Here is a 23,632-nt window from a genome sequence, read left to right as displayed (position 1 = left end):
CCCTATTGCGTGCAGTGGTTCACGTTGAAGCCGAGAAAGATGATTCATACTGCTTTCTTTTCTTCCCTGTGTCAGTAGCAGTGGTAGCCCTCAGAGCAGCATTTGAAACGGTAAATGCCTGGCCCACAGCCATGTGTTACTACTGCATTGCTGGGCCCTCTGATGATACTGTAATCAGATGAGAAACAAGGTAAGAATTGTTGTTTTCCACAGGGAAAATCAGACTAGGGTATTTAAGTACTAATTTAGAAACAATTTTAAGGAAGTGTTTTAAACTGACCAGCAGACATCTTTCAGTCCTATGGCCTATACTGTCAGGAAACACCTTTTTATTTGCTCCAGTATAAGTTATTTTACATTATTCATGAGACCTTATGCTCTGTTCTGAATTTCCATGTGACTATTAGCACCCTTGGGATTGCTGCCAACCCAGAACATGGATGTTTTGTGCTCCCTTAGCATCAGTCTTGAGTGGTTACACTAGAGGGAGTGGTATCCAGTAGTACAGTGCTCCTATCGGTTGTTAATATTACACTACTATTATATGAATAGGGTTGGATTACGTGCTGGCTGCATCCCTTTAAAATGTGAGGCTATGGTGTACAGATGTGGCAGAAGGGGACGTTGGAAGTAAAATGATCTGTTTACAATTTTGGGACTCAAAATGGCAGTCGATCTTTTTATTTCCCCTGATTTGATTTAGATTCTCCTTTACCTTGGCTCTGAACTACATTCCTGTCATGCTGCTGTGCTAGATACCTCCAGGCATTTGTCAGAGACTGACTAATTGAAGCACACACTCCAGCTTGGATTGAAACTGCTGTTTTGATCAAGATTGTAGACACTGCTGCTGCTTCCTTGTGGAGATCTTTCCATGGAGTACTAGAACTTTGGTTTGTAGGTTTTGGTTCTCCAGGGTTTTTAAGAAGGCAGAAAGTATCTGAACATATCAGCAAGTGGAAGTTTAGAGCAAAGGCAGCTGCAGGGAACAGTCCTGCTGTAATCCTGCTTGTGAACTGAGGTGTTCTCATCAGTTCTGGAACAGCTGCAGCCCACTTGCAGATGGCAGCATAATCAAGGGAAGGCAGAGAAATTCTTGGACATCTTAAGCCCTGTCCTTCAGATACTTCCACATACTTCTTAGCTGTTCACCCCTACAGGTCTGTTAAAGTGCCTGACGGTGCTGTTTACGTGCCTAAAATGCAAGTTTTGCATTTCTGTTACCTCTCTTCTTTCGCATACTTTGGCACCCTTATGGTGTTCACATTCAAGGATCTTTTTCCTTTCCACAGTTGTTTTTGCTGTGGTATTAGCACTTTGATTTCCTAAGATGTCTATGAGACTGGCTGGTTATGACTGCCCTGTTTGTCTCAACAGACAGGAAAAAGGGACTCTCTTCCTCCATGCTTCTCAGGGTAAGTCCATGCTGACAGGGCCTCCAACCTCAGGCCGCGTTGTGGCTGCAGGGGGTTTCCCAGGCATGCCCTCTGCATGGCAAGTGTGGCTGGGTATAGAAGATGGGAGGAAGGTGTGCTGGGAGCAGAGCATGTTGGACTTATGGCTGCTCCACCAGCAACTCTTTCAGAGCAACAGTGACAGAACTGATAACTTAATCCTCCCTGTCCTTTATCATGTTTAAACTGTCACCTGTGATCTTGGAGGCCTTGGCTCCTGCCTTCTCTGGAGCCCATGGAGATGAATACAGACTCAGGGTACAAAAGAGGGTTTGATTGTTGGTGGGTTTTTCCCAGGAAAAACTGCTGTGTGTGCTGGTGTGGGGTGTCCTACCCTGATCCCTTTCACAGTTTCAGTCTTTTAATCTGTAAAATGGGTGATGTGTTTCTTCAGGTGATGTGGTGGTGATAAAGGCCTAATATTAAAGTGTCATTTGTCAGAGGGCAGATGATCTTACTGTCACCTAGGCATAAATAGTTAACAAGTAGCGGGCTGTGGGAAGCACCATGGTGAGGCCATGAGCAATACCCAGGGCTCTCGCAGGCAGTGATTTACCCTTGGTTTCTGATGTCAGTCTAGGTGAACATCATTTACTTACCAGGCTGTTGCATGAATTATCTCTGCTTCCTTTACAGACACATTGGCACTAAATGTGTTTGCGCAGGTACGCAGTTAGCATACCTGTAGGAGAAGGAATTGGTTTATCTGCATCACCCTGCTTACCTGTCATTACTGATGGCAAAATGGGAATCTGAAAGAGCACAGGTGACACATAGCTTGAGTCAGAACAGCTACCAAAACCATCTCCTGCCATGGGAACTAGCAGATGACTCTGCCGTGGCATTCATCTGAACACACAGCTGCAGGAGCAGGCCAGTATGTCCCTTCATGGGGATAGAGAGATTTTGAGAGTGAATAGTTTAGCGTATGACAAGTTCAGATAGCTAGTGTGCTTTTCCATAACAAGTATATATTTTATACGTCTAAAATAATGCAGATGTCTCTACGTCAACCTGACAAATTCATAGATATTTATTCTCCTCCACAGACATGTAACCTCTGTGTGTGTGTGTGTAAGGTGTGTTTGATCAGACTTACGCCTTTGTAAACCTAATATTTATGTAAAACTTGCATCCTATGTCTCTTAAGCCTGGAAGTATGTCATGCTTGAGGCAGATGAGCTTCAAGTGGGATTTGGCCATTGAGATACTCTGCAAAAAAATACCTTTTTCCCTGTCAAAGTATATTCTTGCTTAGGAATTTTCAATATTTGAACTTCTGGTTCTTTTGACATCAGTTTTAATATTAGCTTCTGCAGAATCAAAATGCCATCCTCTGTGTGTGGAGTCCTGGTCTTGGTGTCCAGAAACCCAATGCTTCCTTTATCTCCTTATGTATTTATCAGTACAAGGACTTTTTTTGTCTGTTTGGGCATGAAATTTTTTTGTACTCTCAAACTGAGATGCACTTTTGATTCAAAAGCACTGCAGAAAGAACAGTTTCTTATAGGGCATAGTTCTGGGACTATAAATAATAAATGTTGTCACTTGGAGTGACACAGGCACTCTTGCAACGTATGCATGCAAGGCAAAGAGTCAGTAAATTATTTACCCGCTCTCTGTCAGTCCTAAAGCAAGAAGTTCTATTCAGACTTCTTTGCTAGATTAATGAGTTTTGTTTGTGCTGTACTGTTTTTCAGGAATTCTAAAAATGTTAACTGTTTTTCTTTTGTGGTGCTTGTTTTGGAGGCTGCAACTTTGAGGGGTATTAAATATTTATCAAACTCTTAGTTCTGAGCCAAGGCAACCTATTCATATCTCACTGACTTGCAGCAGGCTGGTGGTGCTGACTGAGGAAAGTCTGGGGCTGCCACACTTAATGACTTAAGGTGCAGTAGTAATAGACAGCTCTTATTTCAGAGTTGCTGGATTTATTTGATTGTGGGTTTTTTCCCCACTTTAATGATGTAGTTTTGTTCAGTTGCTTTGTGATGTGGCAGATTGACAATTTAACTATGCAACTCCACGTAATGTGAAAAATTGTACCTGTGAAATCTATGCATATACCTCATGCCAGGGGTAGAGAAGGAAAAGTAGAAGAGCAGTCTGTAAATTGATGTACTTTCTTCTCCATTAAAATCAAAGCTTGACTAAGATAAGGATCCCAGCATGGTATCTCTGAGTTACCAGGGGTCCCACTGGTAAAGTCCCTAACCAGAGCTGCAGGTCTGGGGAGTCTGTGGAAAGGCTCCTGTTGGTGTCAGTGGAAGCTTTCCAAAGTACAGAAAACACAAAGGCAAAATGTGTTTTCTCAAGTGGAGCTACGAATCTAACACCACTCCTCAGCTTTCAAAATTCAGAGGAAAACCTTTTGTTCCACACGAGATGGCATCTTGGTATTCACAGGGGTCAGAGGGCAATGAGATGAGCTAAAAAGAGAAAGGTGACTGGATATCCTTGGTTCTGACAGGACAAGCTGGGGACACTGGGTGAGCCTGCCAAGGAGATGTCTTCGCTCTTTTTTTTTTTTTTTTTTATTTATTTCCTCCAGGCAGCTGTGACTGACAAGTGTCACTTTGAGATCCTCTCAGGACAGGCATGGGTTCATGCTGTAGTTCAAAGTCCACCTTGAGTTGGTGGGAAGAGGTGGCACAGGTCTGGAAAGGAGGGTACTGAGGTAGATGGCACCTTGTCCTGTCGACCCTAGTGATTTTTAATGTTTCCAGCTGGGTCAGAACCATTTTGCTTGTTCTGTACCAAGAAGGCAGATGTATAAAAGCAGCACTCCAGAGCAAGAGATGAGAAATTGTCTTATTTTACTTCTGTGATGCCTTAGTTTAGTAGATACAACAGTTGTGTTTATTCATCACGTTGGCAGGCTTGTTTTTGAAGATCTAGCTTTGTCAAGAATCTTTTGTCGATTTTTACAGAATGTTATTTGGGTTTATTCTTTGTCTCTTGCAGCTTATTTTTCTTCCGTATTTGGCTATTAACTGGCAGTCAGAAACACAAGGTTATAAATTCTGTGGTATTATTGTGTTTCTAAGCACGTGTGATGCTGAATGACACCCACATTTCTCAGCTCTGACGGTAGGTGTTTTCAGGCTAGCAGTCTTGTGTCCTTGCATGGGACAAGTCATGGTATTCCTGTGGCTGCTTTGTGCTTCCCAGTTTTGCCAGATCTCTGCCTGAGGACAACCCATCTTATATCAAAGAAAGTGCTGCCTCTGCCACAGCAGACAGGAGAAGCTGGGTGAGGGACATGCTTGTTTTGAGGCAGTGGATCTGAGTCCTGGGAAGGAGAAGGAGATGCCAAAGTGCCGTCCTAGGCTGCAGGTTGTCTCCATGCAATGGCCTTACCCAGGGAGGAGGCCTGACTTCAGTAAGGTCAGGGTACTTGGTGGTGAATGAGAGACCCATCACCTGTAATAACTTGAAATGCTGGTGGATCCTTGCCCCAAGAGTTGTAGGGTATTGCAGTAATTGGTATTGTGTTCTGTTGTTACTGCTGTGATTCAAAATGCATTGCCCCTCACTGCCCTGCAAATACTTCAGTGTGTCGCACCGCACATTAATTTGGCAGGGCTGGTTCGCCTCCTTGCACAGAAACAGAAGGTTTCTCAGGGCTAGGGTTCCCACAGTAAGCAGCGGATGTTAATGGATAGAGTGACTGCAGACTTCGTCAACAATAACCAGCCCAGGCAGTGTGACTCCACAGTGTAGTGAACCACCACAGATGCTGTAAATCCATTTATCCTCTCCCTCAGATGATTTCCAGCATGATTCGGGGAGGGTAAGAAGCTGGAGCCACCAGCTTGTCTGTGATGCGTATTTAGAGCAAGAGTTTAGGTAACATGCAAGCCCTGGTAGGTGCCAGGCTCTCCTAGATCAGAGTTTTGAATACCCATATCTTACCTAACTACATTCTTCAGTGCAGAGCCATTTGAAATTCTTCAAACTTCTTCACTTTGGCAGTGAGGATAATTCCTGCCATAAGCAGAAACCAAGGTATTCTTTTCTCTTTCTCTTTATGTAGAATGTTCACTTTTCATCTGAGAGTATCTGTATGACAGTTGGACTAGATGATCATTGTAGGTCCCTTCCAAATGAAATAGGCAATTCTAAATGTATAGACATGTGTGTACATGTGAGTGTTAGAGAACTTTTCCTCTTTTTCATCGTTCTTATTTCACCCGTTAGGTCTCACTTAAAGGGAAAAAAGCCTCCCAGATAATCAACAAGATGTATCCTGAAAATACACAGACAAACAGCTGCAGCAAGCCTGGTGTTTGCTTGTGATCTATCTGCAAGGATGTCCCTACAGGGCTGGGATCTTGCTCCTGGTAACTGTGTTCAGTGGTGTGACTTTCAGGCATAAGGCTTTTGGTGAGTGCCACGGGGAGAGCTGGGCCACTTTTCTGATCCTGCGTGTAGATCCAGTTGCAGAATTAAGACTTGAAATGTGCCCAGTCAGTACCACCTGGTTTGCCATCTTCAAGAAGCTGCTCAGTCCCCACAGGTTCAATCTCTGTTAAGAAGATTGATGTAAGACACTTTTGCCTCCATGACCTTCAGCTTGTATGCAGTAAGAGACACTCTTGTAAGCTTCTGGCTCATTTTTGTGCCTTTGTATTTTAGAATTAGTTGTTTCCACCATAAAAGATAACTTCATTTTGAAAATACTGTTCCTGTAGGAATCTCTGAAGGAGGGCACTCACAACCTTGTTCAATACTAAGCCATTTGCTGACCATCACAGCTGGGAAATCGCTTCCCTGGTGCCAAGGGAATTGCTAGAAAGCATGCCAAATGGCTTTCATGTCCTCTAGCAAGGAGCATTTTTTTCCATTCTCTTCTATTGTTTTGTTCTTTTGTGTGAAGTGTTTGGAGTAGTAGTGACATTAATGATATTCAAAAGCAGGATTTCTAAAATGCATGCGCCCCCCCCCTCCCCAAACCAGTTTGCCGTCTGCCTCCGAAGACATGCTCAGCTTTGTGAAACAGAACGATGGTGTTTGTTTCAGTGTGGCCACCCGTTGGGGATTTGCAGGAATACTGCAGCAAATCATCCTGCATGCAAGGCTGACCTCTGGGAGGCTAACAAATTGAGGTGAGCCAGCTGGAGCGATAGGACACTGCCAACAGACAGAGCATGCTCAGACCTGGGGGAGAAAGGTAGTTCAGTCTGCAGATGGTGCACGGGTTACTGTGCTGAGAGCTGTTAGATGCGATTTTTTTTCTTTTATGGTGGTGGGGAAAGAAGAGGACTGGAGTGTTCGTTCCCCTGCAAAGCATAGCTTTGAGGTGTCGTCTTTTTTCTTTCTCCTGTGAAAGAGGCACTGGATAGCATTTCCTGTCATTTAGCAACACCAGGTATGAGTGCATGTGCTGAAACACTAATCTACCAGTGATAGTACTTCCAAGATTAAAAAGATTGTAAACGCTCTGATTAACTGTTTCTTTGCTGGATGTTATTGTAACTGTGCTCTGTTTGCTGTGCCGATCACATATGGCTCGGAATTCAGTTTTGTTGGCACTCCTGGCTGCAGTGGACTTCGGGGGGAGAGGGGTTTAACATGTTTTTTGATGCTCTCTCCTTGCTCCCCCCCCAACTTCACACTGAATCTCTCCTCTATGGCTGTGCATGTGTGGGAAGGAGGTCAGTAGTTCACTTGTAATCCCAGGTTTTTGTAGTCCCTCATTGTTTGACTGGTGGCTTGCTTTATCGTTTTTAAACAAAAGTCTCACGGAGAAAACATCTTTGATCTGGACTAAATTCTGTAGGTTTTCAGAAATTTATTTCTTACTGGACAGGTGCTGCTTTGGGGTTACTTTTTTTTTTACCCTTCTCAAAAAACAGGCAAATGCAGAGCTTGTGGTAACCAAGGAGGTTTTTTCACTGTTCTTATTGGCTGTGCTGTGCTCCTAACAGTTTCAACTCCTGCTTAGAATTTGCAGCACACAGGAGTGGTGTCAGGCACCGTACTGGTGGGAAGTGGGGAGAGCTCAGGCTGTAAATGCTGCTAAGCACCAGTCCCTGTATCCAAATAACACAGGTAATAACACAGGTACTTTTTCCCTTGGAGAATAGAGAAAAGAAAGGATAGATAAAATACAGAGGATTAACAAATGGCAGCTAAAGCCAAAAGGCATAGTTGGAGTGACTTAAGTTCATCTTATTCAGTACTTTGGGATTTTGCATCATGTTCTTTTAAATTCACTTTTGTGGCATTAGTAAATTTTCCCTTCAGCTACCCTTGCTCCATCTTTGCTCTAGGTAGACCACTGAAGTAAAACAAACCTGCTGCTCTCAGACACATTTTTGTTTCTGACAAAGGTATCTTGCTTATGGGCTAAAAGCAAGAGACCAGGCAAAAGGAGAGTTTTTGTTACTCATATGACAGTGCTGTTAATGCCAGTATAACCTGGCGTAACATTTGGTTGGGATACTGAGGTGAACAAAGATCAGCTGGAATGAGCCCTTTCTGTTAAGCTTACCCCCACCCCCCGCCGGTGTAGCCATGGTTATTTTGAGTACCTTGGGTTTTCATCTTTAGGCTTGGGACTGTCAGAAAGTGAAGACGTGAGGGCTGAGAGAAATACTTTTTTTTTCTTCTTTTCTTTTTCTGTTTTAGCTTGTTTTTCTTACATCTCCCACTTCAAGCTGGTTTATCAGAAAACATCTTATTTAGGGGAATTTTCTGGAGATCAGGGTTAGTTTTTGTTGGGGGAAAGGATTTCATGCACCATGTCATTCTGGATGGAGAAGAGATCTTGCAAATGTGCACTTTAAAAGCCCAGGAAGTATTCTTTTTAATTTCATACTTTTAGCTTAATTTTGTGGCTTGGTTATATGAATTGACTGCTTAGTGTTGGATTATTTTTTTTCACCTGTTCTTTCATAGATCAACACAGCAGTATCAACAAATACTAAATCAATGGCTGCTAGTCAATGTGACAGTCAAGTTGGACCTCTTCCTGTCCCAGCTCTCACAGACTCTGAAATTAAAGGGAAGAAAATTTAAATTTTCTATCTGTAAGTATAACTGGTAGGTGTCCAGTAGCCACTAATGTTCTCCTGTTCATATTGAAGGTAAATTTGCAATAGAGACCATTGCACAGGCCCTCAGTCTCCTTGGTTGCAGTCTTACATAGAAAGATCTACAGTTTTGCTTTCTGTTCCTCACTTACGCTAACCATAAAAACTGAAGATAAACGTAATTTTGAGCACAACTGTCTATAGATACCTGAGGTTTTTGTGAGACAATTGAGGTTTTTTTAAAATATAGTTATATTTTAGTTTATTTTTTCTGAATAAAGCTCTTTTTAAAATTCTACTTGAGACTACAGAGTTAAAATACTCTTATTTTTTCATATCCCCTCTTTGTATCAGGCTTTGTGAGTGATATTTGTGTCCTTAACTGCAGGGTTTGCTCCCTTTGAGAATCTGCTCTTTTCCTGTTTAAAAAGTCAGCACTTCTACACTTGGCTGCTTTTTACAAAGAAAATGTTCCAGTATATCAATCATTCAGTGTACCATCCTTTCTTTAATGTGATATGTACTGTGAAAGATGTATGTATCTCATTAAATAAATACAGTGAATAAGATGATAACAGCCTTTTGGGCTGTGGGGATCGACTTGCTTGTAGTTCTGCAGGAATCTGTGACAGAGATGAGAATAAAAGCCATTTCTTGGCTGCTGAATCTTAACTCCCCCTCCTTCCAGTTGGGAAACTTGCCTTCTAGCAACTTCTGCTTTGAGCATGAATGAAGTAGGTATTTAAAACTGCATGTGTTACATATACTGCATCCTTAGCTAAGCCTCTTGCATCAAGGATGGGAGAAAGAACAGAAGACATTTTGCAGGGGGAGTGTGAAATGCTGTGTATGCACGCTTTTCTTTTCCTGCTTGTCCTGGAAAGCCAGTCTAGCAAGAGATGGATCCAGGGCTAAAGAGTGGAGTGCTAATGGGGAAAATGTCCTCAAGGAGGGAATATCTGCTCCCACCCCTCCCACTGTCGTGCCATAATAAAAATAAGGGTCAGGGTCCCCTGCCCATTTCCTGCTCATGTGGCTCTGCCCCAGCTCCTTCCCTGTCCTGTGGCAGGAGCAGCCCCACTCCACTTCTAGTTGTGCTGCATTTCTGGGAGCTACAGAGATGATTCTGCTTGGACACTGCTGCCATGACTGGCAGGCTCTGCATGGGGCCAGTCAGCTGGGCCAAACCCAAGCTGGCCTCTGTGTAGAGGCATTTCTCTCTGTGCACAGAGTGGTGATGCTCTCTGGAAATGCCTGTCCTTCGTGCTTTTTTTCCATTTTGTGAGCCTTTTTAGGCTGCTGTAGCTCTGGAAAACTGAGCATTGGCTTGAAAAGTGCTTGGGCGGTTAGTAACAAAAGCTTGTTAAGGCCTGAGTAGACAAACCAGCACTTCGCATTTTGTTAATATCTGCAGAACTAGGTGGTTCCCCTTTAGACATGCTAGTCACCCAGGTGACCCTTGTTCTCCCTAATCAAGCTCTTGCGGTTTTTTTTCCTTTGGGGGGGTGTGTGTGTTTCTTAGTAGTGTATGTTTGTGTCTTTGTTTATTTGGGTTTTATTGCATGGGTGTTGTAGCTTTTTCTCCCAACTGCTTACCTAGATTGTAATTTTTAAAATGGAGAAAGATCTAAAACATTGTCCATCGTATTAATAGATTTAAAGTAGTGATTCATCCTACCCTAGCTTCACAATTAAAAAAAGAACAACAGAGCTGGTCTCTTAAATGGATCCAAACAGTCCTCTGTGCCAGCTGTCTATTAGTAGAAATTCATCTGTCCCATCCCACCCACTCTGATCTCCATAACTTGTTAACCAGAGATGAAGAACAGTGTCTCCATCTATGCTTCCTGTTGCTTTCCTGCTTCCTGAGGATGTTTTAAACATCCTCATGACCAGCACCTAACATGCAGAAGGCGCTACTGTGTCCAGACTTCCAGGAGAGTACTACAGACCTGCAAGATGCTTGAGGTCTCTGCCAGAAGTGCCAGCTGAACACATTAGATGCATACTTCTGAAGGCTTTACCTGCTCGCTGGTAGTCAGTGCTAGTTAGAGAAGCAGTAGCTAGGCTGAGAGAAGGCAGCTGTGACCCCTTTGCTAAGTGAGTGGGGGTAGAGGAAGAGAATGGGGTAAGCTCTTCACACCTGTGATCTCTTTTGGAAAAAGAGCAAAGATGAGCTGACCAAAAATAGAGTCCCTCCCACAGGCTCTTAGCTTTTGGAGTGGCATCCGTTGAGACTGAGCTGCAAGCCCCAAGACATGCTCTTATTTCCATTGCAAGGTCTTGAGCTACCCCTATGCCAGTGTGTTTGTTGAACTCCTCATCTTTGACCGTGCAGCGCTGCAAGTCAGCTGCCCCAGTGCCCTGTCAGCATTGCTGCCAGGGAAATCTGCTGCTCTGTCTCACTCATATCCTGCTCCTTCTCTGCAGCCTGCTCCTGTCGGGAGTCCTCAGGGGCACCTCCTGTCCCATCCTATGCCATCCCCTTCCAGGGGGCATCGTTGCCCTTTGCTAACTTGGCAGTCAGAAGCTCTGTGCTACTTTTACATGCATGTCTCTTCTGGCTAGGCTCTAGTCTATCAGCTGTTGTGTCTTCTGATGCTGAAGGATGGTGCTTTAGCACTTCAAAGCAGAGAGTGAAAAAATGTCAGTCCATGCGATTTCCTTGGTAACTGGGGCATATTGCTCATGTGGAACAAAGCTGTGGTGATCCCAGTGTCACTGTGAGAAGTGAGAGGGTAGATGAGTGTGGTAGATGTGGGGAGGAAATAATCTGTGGGCAACTGGGGAGGTGGAACAACCTAGATGCTGACCTATATGTAGAAATAAACAGCACAGAAGACTGCTCTTAAGGAAAAGTAGCAGTGAGTCTGGCCTGCCACTTCTGCAGGTGCTTTTCAGTTCTTAAGATGTTTTCCAATGACACTGTCATTGGAGGGAGGGGAGCAGCAGCTCTAGACCGATTTTGTGAGGGAGATTCAGTAATGAAAGTTCCTTTTATTGTGAAGCAGTTCTCTTCAGGTGGAAGACTAAATGCTTTCACCTATTTCAGAGTTACCTGCTGCCTCCTGGGAAGGTTTCCCATCCCAGGACTAGTCCTGTTGACAACACTTAATGATGGATCTTAGCTTTGGGGGACTGAGGAACCAGGGGACATGGAGTGATTGTTTGCCTTTACCCCCTGGCTGCAGGCTCTCCTGGGTATGTAAAAGCAAACAGCAGGATGGTTTGTTACTATTTATGTTCTGTCAGTCCCTGAAGGACCAAAGATTTTAGTTCTCAAAGGTCTGTGTTCACCAAAAGCATCAGATTAAAGAAAAGGTGGATGATAAAATGTGGGAAAATAGGCTAGGAATTAAGATAGTTCCCCGAGTACATGTGAAATTCCCCTTTCAGTTCTGCCTGTGACACCCCTTCCTGTCCACTTGTTCACTTCCATCAAAAGCAGCTTTCAGCCAAGCAGCATGATCCAGGATTTGTAAACTGGCAATGAGGAACAGCAGTGAAGACAGATTCCTTTAGCACTGCTAGCTTTTAACATTCATTCCTGACACCTGGTTAGCTAAAGCACATACTTCAGCTAAGTGCAGGAAAGTGAGAGCTGCACTGAGAGAAGAGATGGAGGAGGGCCTTGCAGGTAATTTTTATTAAATAGCTGAGTTCATTTGTAGCCATTTAGCAGGTATTGCTGTAGCAGAGTTCAACATGAAAATTGCCAACATCCGAACACTGGCTGCATCCATCAGGCTGCATCTCTGAAGTGCCTCTTAACACCTTTCCCTTGGGGCTGGAGGGGAGAGAAAAAATCAGTCAGGGGTGAAACATCAGAACAGGCTGTTTCTAAGGAGGCCTGTTCAGCTCAAGGGGTTTGTAGTAGTCGGTGAAGCTCTCCACCACTGAGATGCCTGTGAAATGCAGGTGGTATCAGTGGTGTTTTTATGGATTGCTGGCTTCTGATGCCTTTGAAACACCCACACACTCCCCTGCTGTACTGGAATAATAAAGAGGCTTCTCGGCTTTCACCCTCTGCCAAGTTCTTGCAACTTGTATTGGCTCCATTGAACTTGTAGGTGCTTTGTTCTTCTGACCTGCAGTAGCTAACTTGCACAATGCCCACAGACTGGCCTTCATTTGAAATGTGAGCTTGTGGCAGAGGACCTGACTGTTTAGGCTCAGTCCTTTCCTTGGTGCTGTTGCCAAAGTCATTAAAAGCTGTGCTCACAAGGTGAGAAGTCTGTAGTGGAGAGGTTCTGTGGAGAGTTGGATGATATCGTTAGTTATCTTACAAAGATAGTGAAGAAGTAAAATGAAGCTTTGAAAGTCTGGTACCAACAAAATAACTTAAGATCTGTCCCCATCAAAAAATTATTTTCCTGAAAGCTGGTTTGGTTGCATTAGCAGAGCCTAACCAACTGATGGACTGCTGGCCCCAGTAGGTTTCTATTAAAGGCTGTCCATGGAACAGCCATGGTTGAGACCTGCAAAGCCATGAGGAGCGGCAGTCATCCCCTGTTATAGGGAAGGAGGGATTGAGAGGTGATGTGACAGGCATCATTCATCTGTGCAGGGGATCTGTGGCAGCTGGGACAAGACCAGGTTTAAATTGCTGTGGTGGAAACAAAGGCTGAGTGTTAGGAAAGAGTTTATCACTGTCCTTCATGCTTTTATTGCTAGGGACTGGCTGAAGAGATGAATGACTATTAAGAATGAGATAGATAAACATCTTTTGGGAGTGGTCTAGGGAGGGCTGATCCTGCCCTGGTAATTAGATGACCACTCTGTGTCTCTTCCCATTTCTTTTTCCATGGTTGAAATCAAAACACCTTTTTAATTTACTGCTTGCTTTTAAGGAGTTGCTAAGTGAGGCAGTTTTTCAGACCACTTGCCAAAGGAGGTGGACTTCATTTGTGTTTCATCTGAGTACTAGACCTGCTCTAAAATTGAAATGAATTTGTTGCTCAGATCCCCAGAGACCACCTCTTGAATCTGTGTGGCTTACAGCTAGCACTTCTTTGGTATTCAGTCTCCCGTGTACATTCAGTTCTTCCTAAGACAGGGTTCCCACAGGCTGTTGGGATTTCACAAGCTGTAGGGATCCCTTTAACTTCATTGAATTCTGTGAATGATACTCTGTTCAATTCCAAGATGGCAGGATCAAGCTTTTAGGCTGCAATATCTCTTTTCAAAAGAACTCCCTTGGTGGTAGAAGAGGTGTTCACATTGGTCCTAAATATGCCATGCTGTCTTCCTCCCCTCTGCCATGTAAGAACAAGTGTCTCTGAGTTAAAATACTAAGGACTGCTGCTTGGGATGTCAGAGCATGTGCTTGGGACATTGCTGTTTTTCCCCTCCCTGCAAACATGCATCAAGGAAAGTTTAAATTGCTGCCTTTAAAAACTGCAGCTAGGAACAGTCTAATCAGGTATATACCAATCAGAAATTCCCCTTCCTAAAGTTCCCCATGAGTCATGGCTACAATTATTTACAGCCTGACTAGGAGTGAAGCTTGATGCATAATGAAAATTGGTGCCCATAAATACTGTAGGTGAATCAATATCTCAATCTAAGTTCACAGTTGAAAATATAATCAATACTCTGATATAAACCAGTAGTATTTCTACATAGCAAGAAAACAGTGGTAGGATCTCTCCCATGACAGAAACAGGGAGGCCTTGGAGCAGCACAGAAAAGATTCATAGGTTGGGGTGGGAAAACACCAACTCTAGAAGCATTTCAAGTATATTACCTTCCCATTTGTATGAGTTGGCTGTGCTGGTGCAAGTCAAGACTCTCACAAAATGAAGGTTTGATTACTTTAATGACACATCAATTCCTCGTATAAAGAGCAAAGCTCTTCTCTCTCCCATGCCAATATTTCTTTTGGAGTACGATGGCAGCTGCTAGTGTTAGATCCCAGATTGCAGCCAAAGAAACAACTGAGTGACTTGGGAGTCTCCCACAGGGCAATCCATAAACCTGCAAGTCCTTCTCCCACCCCCACAGTAAAATGGAATTGAATGTTATGTTCATTGTCTCACATTTCATACTAGAACGGCGTATATTGGAATAGCAAAATCTATATTTGGCAATACCCCTTGTACTATTATTATCCGCACAGTGAAGATGGGAGGCAGAGTTGGGTACTCACAGCCATGCAAAAGGCCTATTGCACATTGAGAGAAGGAGCTAGGTCTGCCAAGCCCTGCACAAGTGGCCCAGTGATTGCAGGGCATTCTTTCCTCTCACTGTTGGAGTGGTCTGCAAAAAGCACGGTGAGCCAAAGTCCCAGGGAACACACCATTTTTTCTGACAAGTCTTCACAGAGCTCATCCTCAAACTCTTTTACTTTTTCTTCTCCAAAAGGGTAGAATGAAAATGAGAGGGGAAGCTTTACTGTAGAGCAGCTTTTTTTTTTTTTTAACAATTTTGGGTAGTGCTTTGGTGCTCTTCTTTTCCCTCATTCCCTAGAAGGAGGGGAAAAATTACTGAAGAAAGCCTAAATTCTCTTGAATAGTCCGTAAAGTGTGATTTATGTTGGAGCTGTAAACCTGATGTTTAAATGGGTCCTTGTTTTATTTTCCGCAGGTCTTTGCCCTCACCATGTCAAGGAGCGTTAATGATGTGTTCCCTCTCCACTGCATTCCCCACCTGTCATATTGCTAGGGTCTAACTACAGAATGAACATAGCAGCTGTGTTTAATGCCCTGCTCGTGTCTGTCCTTGCTGCTGTGCTGTGGAAATACATCAAACTGCGAGAGCATGTCTTCATGGTCGAGGAGGAGTTGGTCCTCACACGTCAGTCTCAGGAACTCTCTCAGGCTCAGATCGACTACCATGCAGCTCTCCAGGCACTGGTGGAGGACGGTACCAGGATGGTGTGCACTGGCAGGATGCACACCGACCGCATCTGCCGCTTTGAGTCCCTCTGCTACTCTACTGAGGCTGAAGAGTTCATCTACTTTCACAGCAACTCCTCAGTCATGCTGCCCAACCTGGGGTCCCGGAGATTCCAGCCGGCCCTGCTCGACCTCTCCTCCGTGGAAGATCACAACACTCAGTACTTCAACTTTGTGGAGCTTCCAGCTGCTGCGCTGAAATTTATGCCAAAGCCAGTCTTTGTGCCTGACGTGGCGCTGATTGCTAACAGGTTCAACCCAGACAACCTGATGCATGTCTTTCATGACGACCTCCTCCCCATTTATTACACCATGCAGCAGTTCTCTGATTTAGATCTGGAGGCACGGCTCTTCTTCATGGAAGGGTGGAGTGAAGGTGTTCACTTTGACCTCTACAAGTTACTGAGTAACAAGCAGCCGCTCCTCAGGGAGCAGCTTAAAACCCTGGGCAGGCTCCTCTGCTTTACCAAATCATACGTGGGACTGTCTAAAATCACCACCTGGTACCAGTACGGATTTGTTCAGCCACAAGGGCCGAAGGCTAACATCCTGGTTTCTGGTAACGAGATCAGGCAGTTCACCAAATTCATGATGTACAAGCTGAACATCAGCTTGGAGGAAAGCTCCAGTGAGGAGTACATCGTAGTGTTCAGTCGAACAATCAACAGACTTATCCTAAATGAGGCAGAACTAATCCTGGCTCTTGCTCAGGAGTTTCAGATGAAAACCATTACTGTCTCTCTAGAGGAGCATTCATTTTCTGACATCGTCCGGTTGATCAGCAATGCGTCCATGCTGGTCAGCATGCATGGGGCCCAATTAGTCATGTCTCTCTTCTTGCCAAGAGGTGCCACAGTGGTGGAGCTCTTCCCTTATGCTATCAACCCTGAACACTATACCCCTTACAAAACCCTGGCAACCCTTCCTGGCATGGACCTGCAGTACATTGCCTGGCAGAACACTGACAGGGAAGACACCGTTACCTACCCAGACAGACCCTGGGATCAGGGTGGGATTGCTCATCTGGACAAAGCTGAGCAAGAGCGCATTATTAAGAGCACAGAGGTGCCACGGCACCTCTGCTGCCGCAACCCTGAGTGGCTGTTCCGTGCCTACCAGGACACAAAGGTGAACATCCCTTCACTCATCCATGTGATCAGGCAGACTGTGAAATCTAAGCCTGGACCCAAGAAGCAGAAGTGGCCTGGTAGCCTCTACCCTGGCAAAGTGAGGGATGCCAAGTGTCAAGCCTCTGTCCAGGGCACAAGCGAAGCTAAACTTGTCGTGTCCTGGCAGATTCCCTGGAACCTGAAGTATCTCAAGGTCAGAGAAGTGAAATATGAAGTGTGGATACAAGAGCAAGGGGAAAACACTTACATGCCTTATATATTGTCCCATCAGAATCATACCTTCTCAGAAAACATTAAGCCCTTCACGATATACCTGGTGTGGATACGCTGCATCTTCAACAAAAATCTCCTGGGACCTTTTGCAGATGTGCTCTTGTGTAGTACATAACCTGTTGCACTACCTGTACAGTTCTAACCTGCTCTCCACTCTATCTGTGGTTTAAAACTTCTTGTCTTGTAGTTTGTAGAGGGCCGAAGAGGACTAGACTGTACCAATGCCTAAGTGTCCATTTTATTGCACTCCATGTGTGTTCTTTAAATGGTATTTATTTCCAGTGAGTGGTAAAAAAAAAAAAAACAACAAAAACAACACAAAAAAAACCAAGAAACCTCTGTGTTCTTCAGAGTAACTTCCAGAAATTAAATTACATGCTGAATACATGTAATTGAAAACAGAATGGAAGTGAATTGTGTGTACCTTGGTCGTGATTTAAATTTGTTTCTGTTGTGTGGTGAGTATTTAAGCACAGCATTAAACTGCAGTTAATTCCATGGCTAGGTGGGCAATTCTCATCAGCTTTTCCTTGTAAGTTATTTTTTTCAGAAACTTTGACTGTAACTTTGAGTTCAAGTTTTGGTACGAGAGCCTTCATTAAACTGCTGTAAACCTCCTTGATTTTTTTTCTCCTGGAATTTTTTTTTTTTTTTGCTTTTTATTTGTCATAATCGTTATTGTGATAGATTTATCTATTGCTGTCATAAAATGTGTATATGGGTAGCTTTATATTTTTCATATTTTGGCTGAAGAGAATGAGACTACAGTGTCAGCTTCATGTTTAAAATCAGATTTTACTGCACCCCAATAGCAAAAGGCTGAAGTAGCAGATAGGAGATAAAGGGGTTGGAGCGGATAAAATAATTTACTGTGTTTTAAGATGTTTTCATTTTGTGAGTTAGGTCGGTGGGAAAGGAAGGGGGTGGTTCAGAAGGGGTGAAGGAGGAGACATTGCACTTACAGCAAGCTACTCGAGAGAATCCTTTTTTGTGTGTGTTTGATGAGAATAATCTGTTGATAATAGCTTTCTAACAGGTGCATGCTTTGCTAAGTAGTAGGGAGGTGGTCACAAAGGGAAGCTTTCTGGGCACGGCTTTTCTTGGATGTTGGTGGGAGGAAGCGGAGTCAGGCAGGGGACATGTAGGTGGCTGCCATGGCATTGGGCTGGGCAGAGTGCGTGGCAGGGGTGGGGCTGATGATACTCACACCTCTGTTGCTCCGGTGAGGGGAGTAGTTTATTCTGGACTTGCACTCATTTTCCCCGAGATCAGAATCTGACTTCACTGCTGGGGTAACACACTGACTACTTAGGACCTGATCCTGCACAGTTCTCCTTTAGGTGGAGACCCTAAATTATATGCTGTCTTTGAAAAACAGCTCTGTACAGCCCTTTGGGAAGAGAGGAGAAAAGGGGCAGGAGCGTGAGACGTTTCCATGATGGATGTTAGCATCCTCCATAGTTTATAACCAGCGTTAAAGCATTAGGAAAAGTGCTTGCTTCTCCTCTCCCTTCCTGGTCCCCACCATCCTCCTGAGGTCTGGATGGATATTTGAACAGCTGGATAAATGGCTTGCTTTCTGAGTGATGGGCTGATAGATGAGCATCTTAAGGCAGGATTATAATACAATTTCAGAGGGGTGGGGTGAGAAAAACACTGCTGTACAAATCAGACGAGAAACGGGAGGGTTGAAAAATGAGTGAAGCATCACAGTACAGCATTGGACCTTCAGGCAAGTGCTACTTCTGTATATTCATTTTCATTATGTTTCTCTCTGTTCCCAAACATGAATATGATTTAAAGGGCAGGGGGAACCAGAACAGGAATCCCAGCGCAGAGTCTGTGTTTGCTTTTGCGTTGTAGCCTTGCTAACTAATAATTTTTGCCTTGGTATTTTGAAGAGGCACGTGAATACTCCTACTGTTGCTTTCTTAGGACAAAATGGGCTTCTTGCTGGAGTACCTGGAGCTGTGCCCCAAAGTCTCCATGTAGCTGCATATCACAAGCGGCATACGTCAGAGCTGAGGTGAGAAAAAACTTCCGTGAGCAGGCTGTTGAGGGAAGCCACCGGGACCTGTCGCTCCCCAGGACCTCACTGGCTGAATAGCTCCCCATCACAGAAGGGTTTTGCAGCAATCTCACACCCCCACATCCATTCAAATTGAAGGTAGCCCTGTGGTCAGTGGCCAGCCTCCTGCTGGCTGTTGCAAGGGTAGTAATGTTGACACCCTACAAAGCTGATACCGAGTGAGTCTTCAGACAGCTGATATTTAGTCAGCATTCACTTTGCATCAGTTCTCTTCTGATTTGTGAGTTGCTAACCACCATTTGTCTGGGGCAGGGTGTGGGTCTGTGTGTTGCTTTCCTGCCTGCTTTTCTCCATGCCTACTGTAGCAGTCCTTTGCCTGTAATTTGTGGACCACCCCATTTCACTTAAAATTAGTTTCATATGATTGCAGATTTTCTAACATTTGCAGATTGGTTACAGCGCATTAACTATTATATTCTCATATCCTAATGATTCTAATCAACAAAATTGGCTGCAGAGCAATGAAGTATCATCTGTGTGAGTTTCTGTGCTCTAACTCTAGTATGAAGCAGTCTCTTGCATTCAAAGACTCACTTTTTCCAGAAGGTCATCAAATGTGCTTTCCAAAAATACTCATTCAGGTTCCGTCTTTCTCATCACATCAGTGCTATGAGTATTTTATGAGATGGCAACAAAATTAAAGGGTTTTTCCTTTTCAAATTCTGAGATAGCTGAACACTGAAGCTGTGATGGCGATGTTGCCATTTGCCTCCAGCACCTGCCCAGTGTAAGAATGTCTATACTGGAGCCTCACTGCTATACCTGAATTCCTCCTCTGCCCGAGTACGCAGCACTGAGAGCGTGGGGCCCACCGCTGGCAGTCATAAATTGGGCACGGTAATGTTATGCTGATTTATGCTATCTTAAGAACTGCTCTGGAGTGCTAGCATCTTCCCCTAGTGAATTTTCTTTGCTTTTAGTAACTTTGTGATATTGGTGCTCTCCAGGCCCATTCCGTTTTTCGCCCCTGATCCTCTGCTGTCCCATGGGCTGTTGTTTTCCTTGCTTCACACGAATATCCTCTCACACAGCCTCCAGCCTTGATGTTTCAAGAAAACCTGGTGGGACTTTTCTCTGTCAATGCCAGTTAATCGATCAGAAGGGGAATGCTTGCCCGGCATTACTTGCAGTTTTGTCCTGTAATGAATACAGGCTCTCCATGCACAGGGGCTGAGGCTGCCTCTCTCACATGCGCAGGAAGGCAGGGCTCCAGCTGCGTTACTGTATTTCCAAAACAACTTATTCCTCAGGCAAGCTTATAGTGCTTCTTTTGATAAGTTGTATTGTGCAAGAGACTTGCACCTTCCACCATTGCATCATTTGGTTTTGCTCCCAAAGCAAATACATTAAGCTTTGTGGTGCTGCCTGGCCTCACTGTCCTGGAAGAAGAGAAATAGCTGGGATTAAATCCAAAACCCTCTGGGGGCAGCGCAGAATGCTAATAGCAAGCTGGTCTCAAACTCGCTGCTGCTGGGATTGGCCGTGTTTACGGAGATGGATCATCTAGGAGGATTTCCTCTGGCTGCAGTCTCATATCTCGTTTTAATTAGCCAAAGCGCAAGGAGCAGACGGCTGCTGCGGGAGGGCTGCTTACCAGCACGTACGAGGATGAGGAAGGACCGAGTGGAGCATTTACCAGCTTGCATGTGTGAGGTGCTAGAGCAGGAGCTGCAGGTCGTATGGTAACAGGGTTCCCGATGGGACGGGACTCCTGATGTTTGGTAGTGACTTTAATAGAGCCAGCACAATTGGTGCTGCTGTTACTTTCTCTTGCTTACAGCCCAAACCCTCAAAAACCATATCCAAGAATAGAAACATTTCTACAGAGGCTCAACTCCCGCCTGGCTTGGGTGTGTTTCTTGGGAAGGACGTGCTGCCACCGGGGCTGTGGAGAGTTGAGACTTACAGATGATGCGTGTCATCACTGGACAACCCCTTGCCCAACACAGTGGAAGACCAGTTGCTCTGAAGGTGCAGCCTGGAAGAGCGGGAAGCAGGTTAGAGTAGCACAAGTTGTGGGCTGAAAAGCCAGTCAGACTGTCTCCAGGACTATTGGGTGGTGGGAGGGACTTGTTCCAAGCAGCCTAGCAGGTGGCATTGGGCGTGATGCACCTGTGGGAGCTCACACTGGAAAACTTCTAGAGCACTTGTTTGCCAGCTTCTTAGGAACCTAATACACTGGGAACTAATAATGAAATCCTTTTTTTTTTTTTTTTTTCCCCTTTGGTTTTATAGGTATATTTTAATAGTCCTTTTGAGATCACCTGTGTCCTGCCAATTGACTATCAGCATCCTCTGCATTGCTTTTAAACCCTTGTTCCAAGCAGGAATCGTCATCTACCTGATGGATACCGGCTTAGAGGTGGGTGTCCTGAGCTTGCTCCCTCAGCTGGGTGCAGCATGAAGACATCACTGAGCTATTGGCCAAGTGAGAAGCAGTGAGGATGGTGATTCCCTGTGAGCAATGTTATCATATGGGTAGAACCTGGCTCCTCCTGATCTCCCTCTGCACAGCCATTGGGGCATCTTAGGCCACCAGCTGATCACCTTCTCACCAGCTCCAGTGCTTATGCAGTGCACTTTAACCCTTGACAAGCTTGCAGAATCCTAAACCTCATCCAGAAAAAAACCATGCCTGTCATAAATTATTACTGGCTAGCTTTTGCTTAGCAAAATTATTCCACTTTTTTTTACTGGCCTTATGGATTTCTCTGGCTTTTGTCTTCTTTCTTCTCACACACTGCCTGTGGCTAGTAGGGTCAAGCGGTGGTTGGCTGGCTGCAGCCCAGTCTGGTCACCCAGTATGGGTGTTACACCTCCAGAAAATGACTGGAGATATTTCATCAAAAGACTTGGGTTTGCAGAGTTCAAATTGAGATTTTTTATATCTTCTCCACTCCCCTGATTCTTTTAGGCAGATCCTTTTCTTAGGGAAATAATAATTCTTAAGAACAATTGCTTGGGATTTTTAAGAGCCACTGTGGAGGGAAAGAAAATAAAAAGGAAAAACCCTTTAAAAGACAGCTTAGGAAATATGTTTGCAGGAGAAACTGAACCATTTCTTAGGTGATTTCAGTGAGAAATAATGCAAAAGGCATTTTTTTGGCTTTATCACCCCAGTCTTCAACAACTAAATAACGTTACTCAAGGCAAGAGTATGACAGGAATATTTCTCAAAACTCTCTATTGATTTTTTTAAAAAATATTTTTTTATTCTTCCATTTCAGGCCACCTTTTTGCCCCTGTCTAAGACTCTGCAAACCCACTGCTCCAGGTCTGTGGATGGCTTGTCCCAAGGCACCAGCACCTCACAGGATCCAAATTAAATTACGACAATTAGGAAATTATTTATTTTAAGACCCTGCAGGCTGTTGTGTAGATGGCTCTCAGGCAGAGCCACATTTACTGCAGGTGGGCTGGCAAGGTCTCTGAGCCTTTAACCTCTTTAGGGCAGAAGTTGGTTCATCTGAGCAGCAAGGAGGTAGCTGCTTTCTGGGATCTTTGGGTAAAAGGGACTCTATAAGCATGATATCATTTAGTTTATATTAAATAAAAGGGTAACTTCGACATCTTTATTGCTGTATCTTATCTGCTGAGCTGTATAAATAGCAGACTTATTTCTACAATATTTTTGCTTCTGTTGTCTGTGCGGTGTAAGGCAGGGTAGATTTAGTGGATAAAAGAGCACTTAATTTTTCCCTGCTGGACTTGGGGTAGGCACACTCTTGGAATGACTTTCAATGTGATGACTGACAGTCCATCTGTGCTGTGGGTGGTATGAGAAGCATCACCATCTGCATGTGTGTGAGGCACATCAATGTCCTTATGTAAAGAGAAGTCACCTCCCCCAGCATGTCCCCCCCTAAGGGGGCTTGAGCCAAACTCTCCGTGAGCACAGGGCTGGCTGCAACGTAGCAAGCCAGTGCGAATTTGCACTGACTGAGGGCCTGGCCCTCCTTCTCACCCTCTCAAATCCTCCCTTCAGAACATGCTGATTACTAAATTAATTGTTGGCACATTCAAACAGATAAACCAAATAGCCTCCTGTTTGCTCGAAGTGACTTGGCAGCGATCATCACCCTTAAATTCTGCTTAGTCCTGCCATTTGAAAATGTGTTGCCTTTAAAATTTAATTGAGTTTCCCTTTGTTTGGTGTTTATTGAAACGGCTTGCTCGAATTGCCTGATTTACCTTCTGGGTTAGCCATGTCCCTGTATGCATAATGCAGCATCCACAGATGAACACGTTCAATTTAGCATCTCTCTTCCCTGTCCTAGAGACTCCCTGTTCCTTTGGCCTTCCTTACTTTGAAGTTATTCTGGTCCCTAGCAATAGCGGTCGCATCCTCCGGCTTAGCCAGTGTGGGGGTGAGGTGGACGGAGGTCTGTATGGCCAGTCTGCAGGCATGCCGTCACCAGCAGCAAAGTCATTTTCCCACTGCGTGTGGATTTCCCAAGTGTTTTCCTGTGGATGTTTCTATCAGCGTGATGTTTCCTTGATGAGTTGGTTCCTCCTGCGCCTTTAATCCACCTAGCAAAAGCCTGCTGGCTCCCTGGTATCGTCCACACGCAGGTACTGAGATGGCAGCTGCTGTGTGGACTCTGATGGATCTCTTGCTTTGGGGTGATTTTTCACCAGTGTTGAAAAAAACAGAGCCGAATACTGGCCCTTCCCTACCCTTCAGCCCCAGAGGCCAAGAACTGTGTGTGCCCAGCGTGTCCCCACGGGCTCCTTGGAGGGTGGGAGTGCCTTC

At 44.6% G+C, this 23,632-nt stretch overlaps 1 protein-coding gene and 1 long non-coding RNA gene across 9 annotated transcripts in view; both read left to right on the top strand.

Moving 5' to 3' along the window:
* Positions 1 to 17,407, top strand: part of POMGNT2 (protein O-linked mannose N-acetylglucosaminyltransferase 2 (beta 1,4-)) — a 32,690-nt gene extending 15,283 nt beyond the window's left edge. For 3 of the 8 annotated variants that reach the window (XM_037386313.1, XM_037386308.1, XM_037386311.1), the window contains 2 exons: positions 8,358 to 8,488; positions 15,077 to 17,407. In XM_037386313.1, coding sequence (XP_037242210.1) covers positions 15,169 to 16,905 — 1,737 coding nt within the window. In that variant the 5' untranslated portion in view covers positions 8,358 to 8,488; positions 15,077 to 15,168 and the 3' untranslated portion in view covers positions 16,906 to 17,407. Of the gene's footprint in view, positions 1 to 6,480; positions 6,826 to 8,357; positions 8,489 to 15,076 lie in introns of those variants that run through there. The other 5 variants (XM_037386314.1, XM_037386309.1, XM_037386310.1 and 2 more) reach the window with 3 other exon arrangements.
* Positions 17,408 to 19,519: 2,112 nt separating this feature from the next.
* Positions 19,520 to 22,429, top strand: LOC119147123. The gene is made up of 3 exons (XR_005103951.1): positions 19,520 to 20,876; positions 21,115 to 21,241; positions 22,107 to 22,429. It is a non-coding gene; the product is annotated as an uncharacterized LOC119147123 (long non-coding RNA).
* The last annotated feature ends 1,203 nt before the right edge of the window (positions 22,430 to 23,632 follow it).

The sequence above is a fragment of the Falco rusticolus genome, chromosome 4, assembly GCF_015220075.1.
Source record: "Falco rusticolus isolate bFalRus1 chromosome 4, bFalRus1.pri, whole genome shotgun sequence".
NCBI lineage: Eukaryota > Metazoa > Chordata > Aves > Falconiformes > Falconidae > Falco > Falco rusticolus.
The sequence above is the reverse complement of the archived record's forward strand: the minus strand, read 5'-3'. Positions and strand labels throughout refer to the sequence as shown.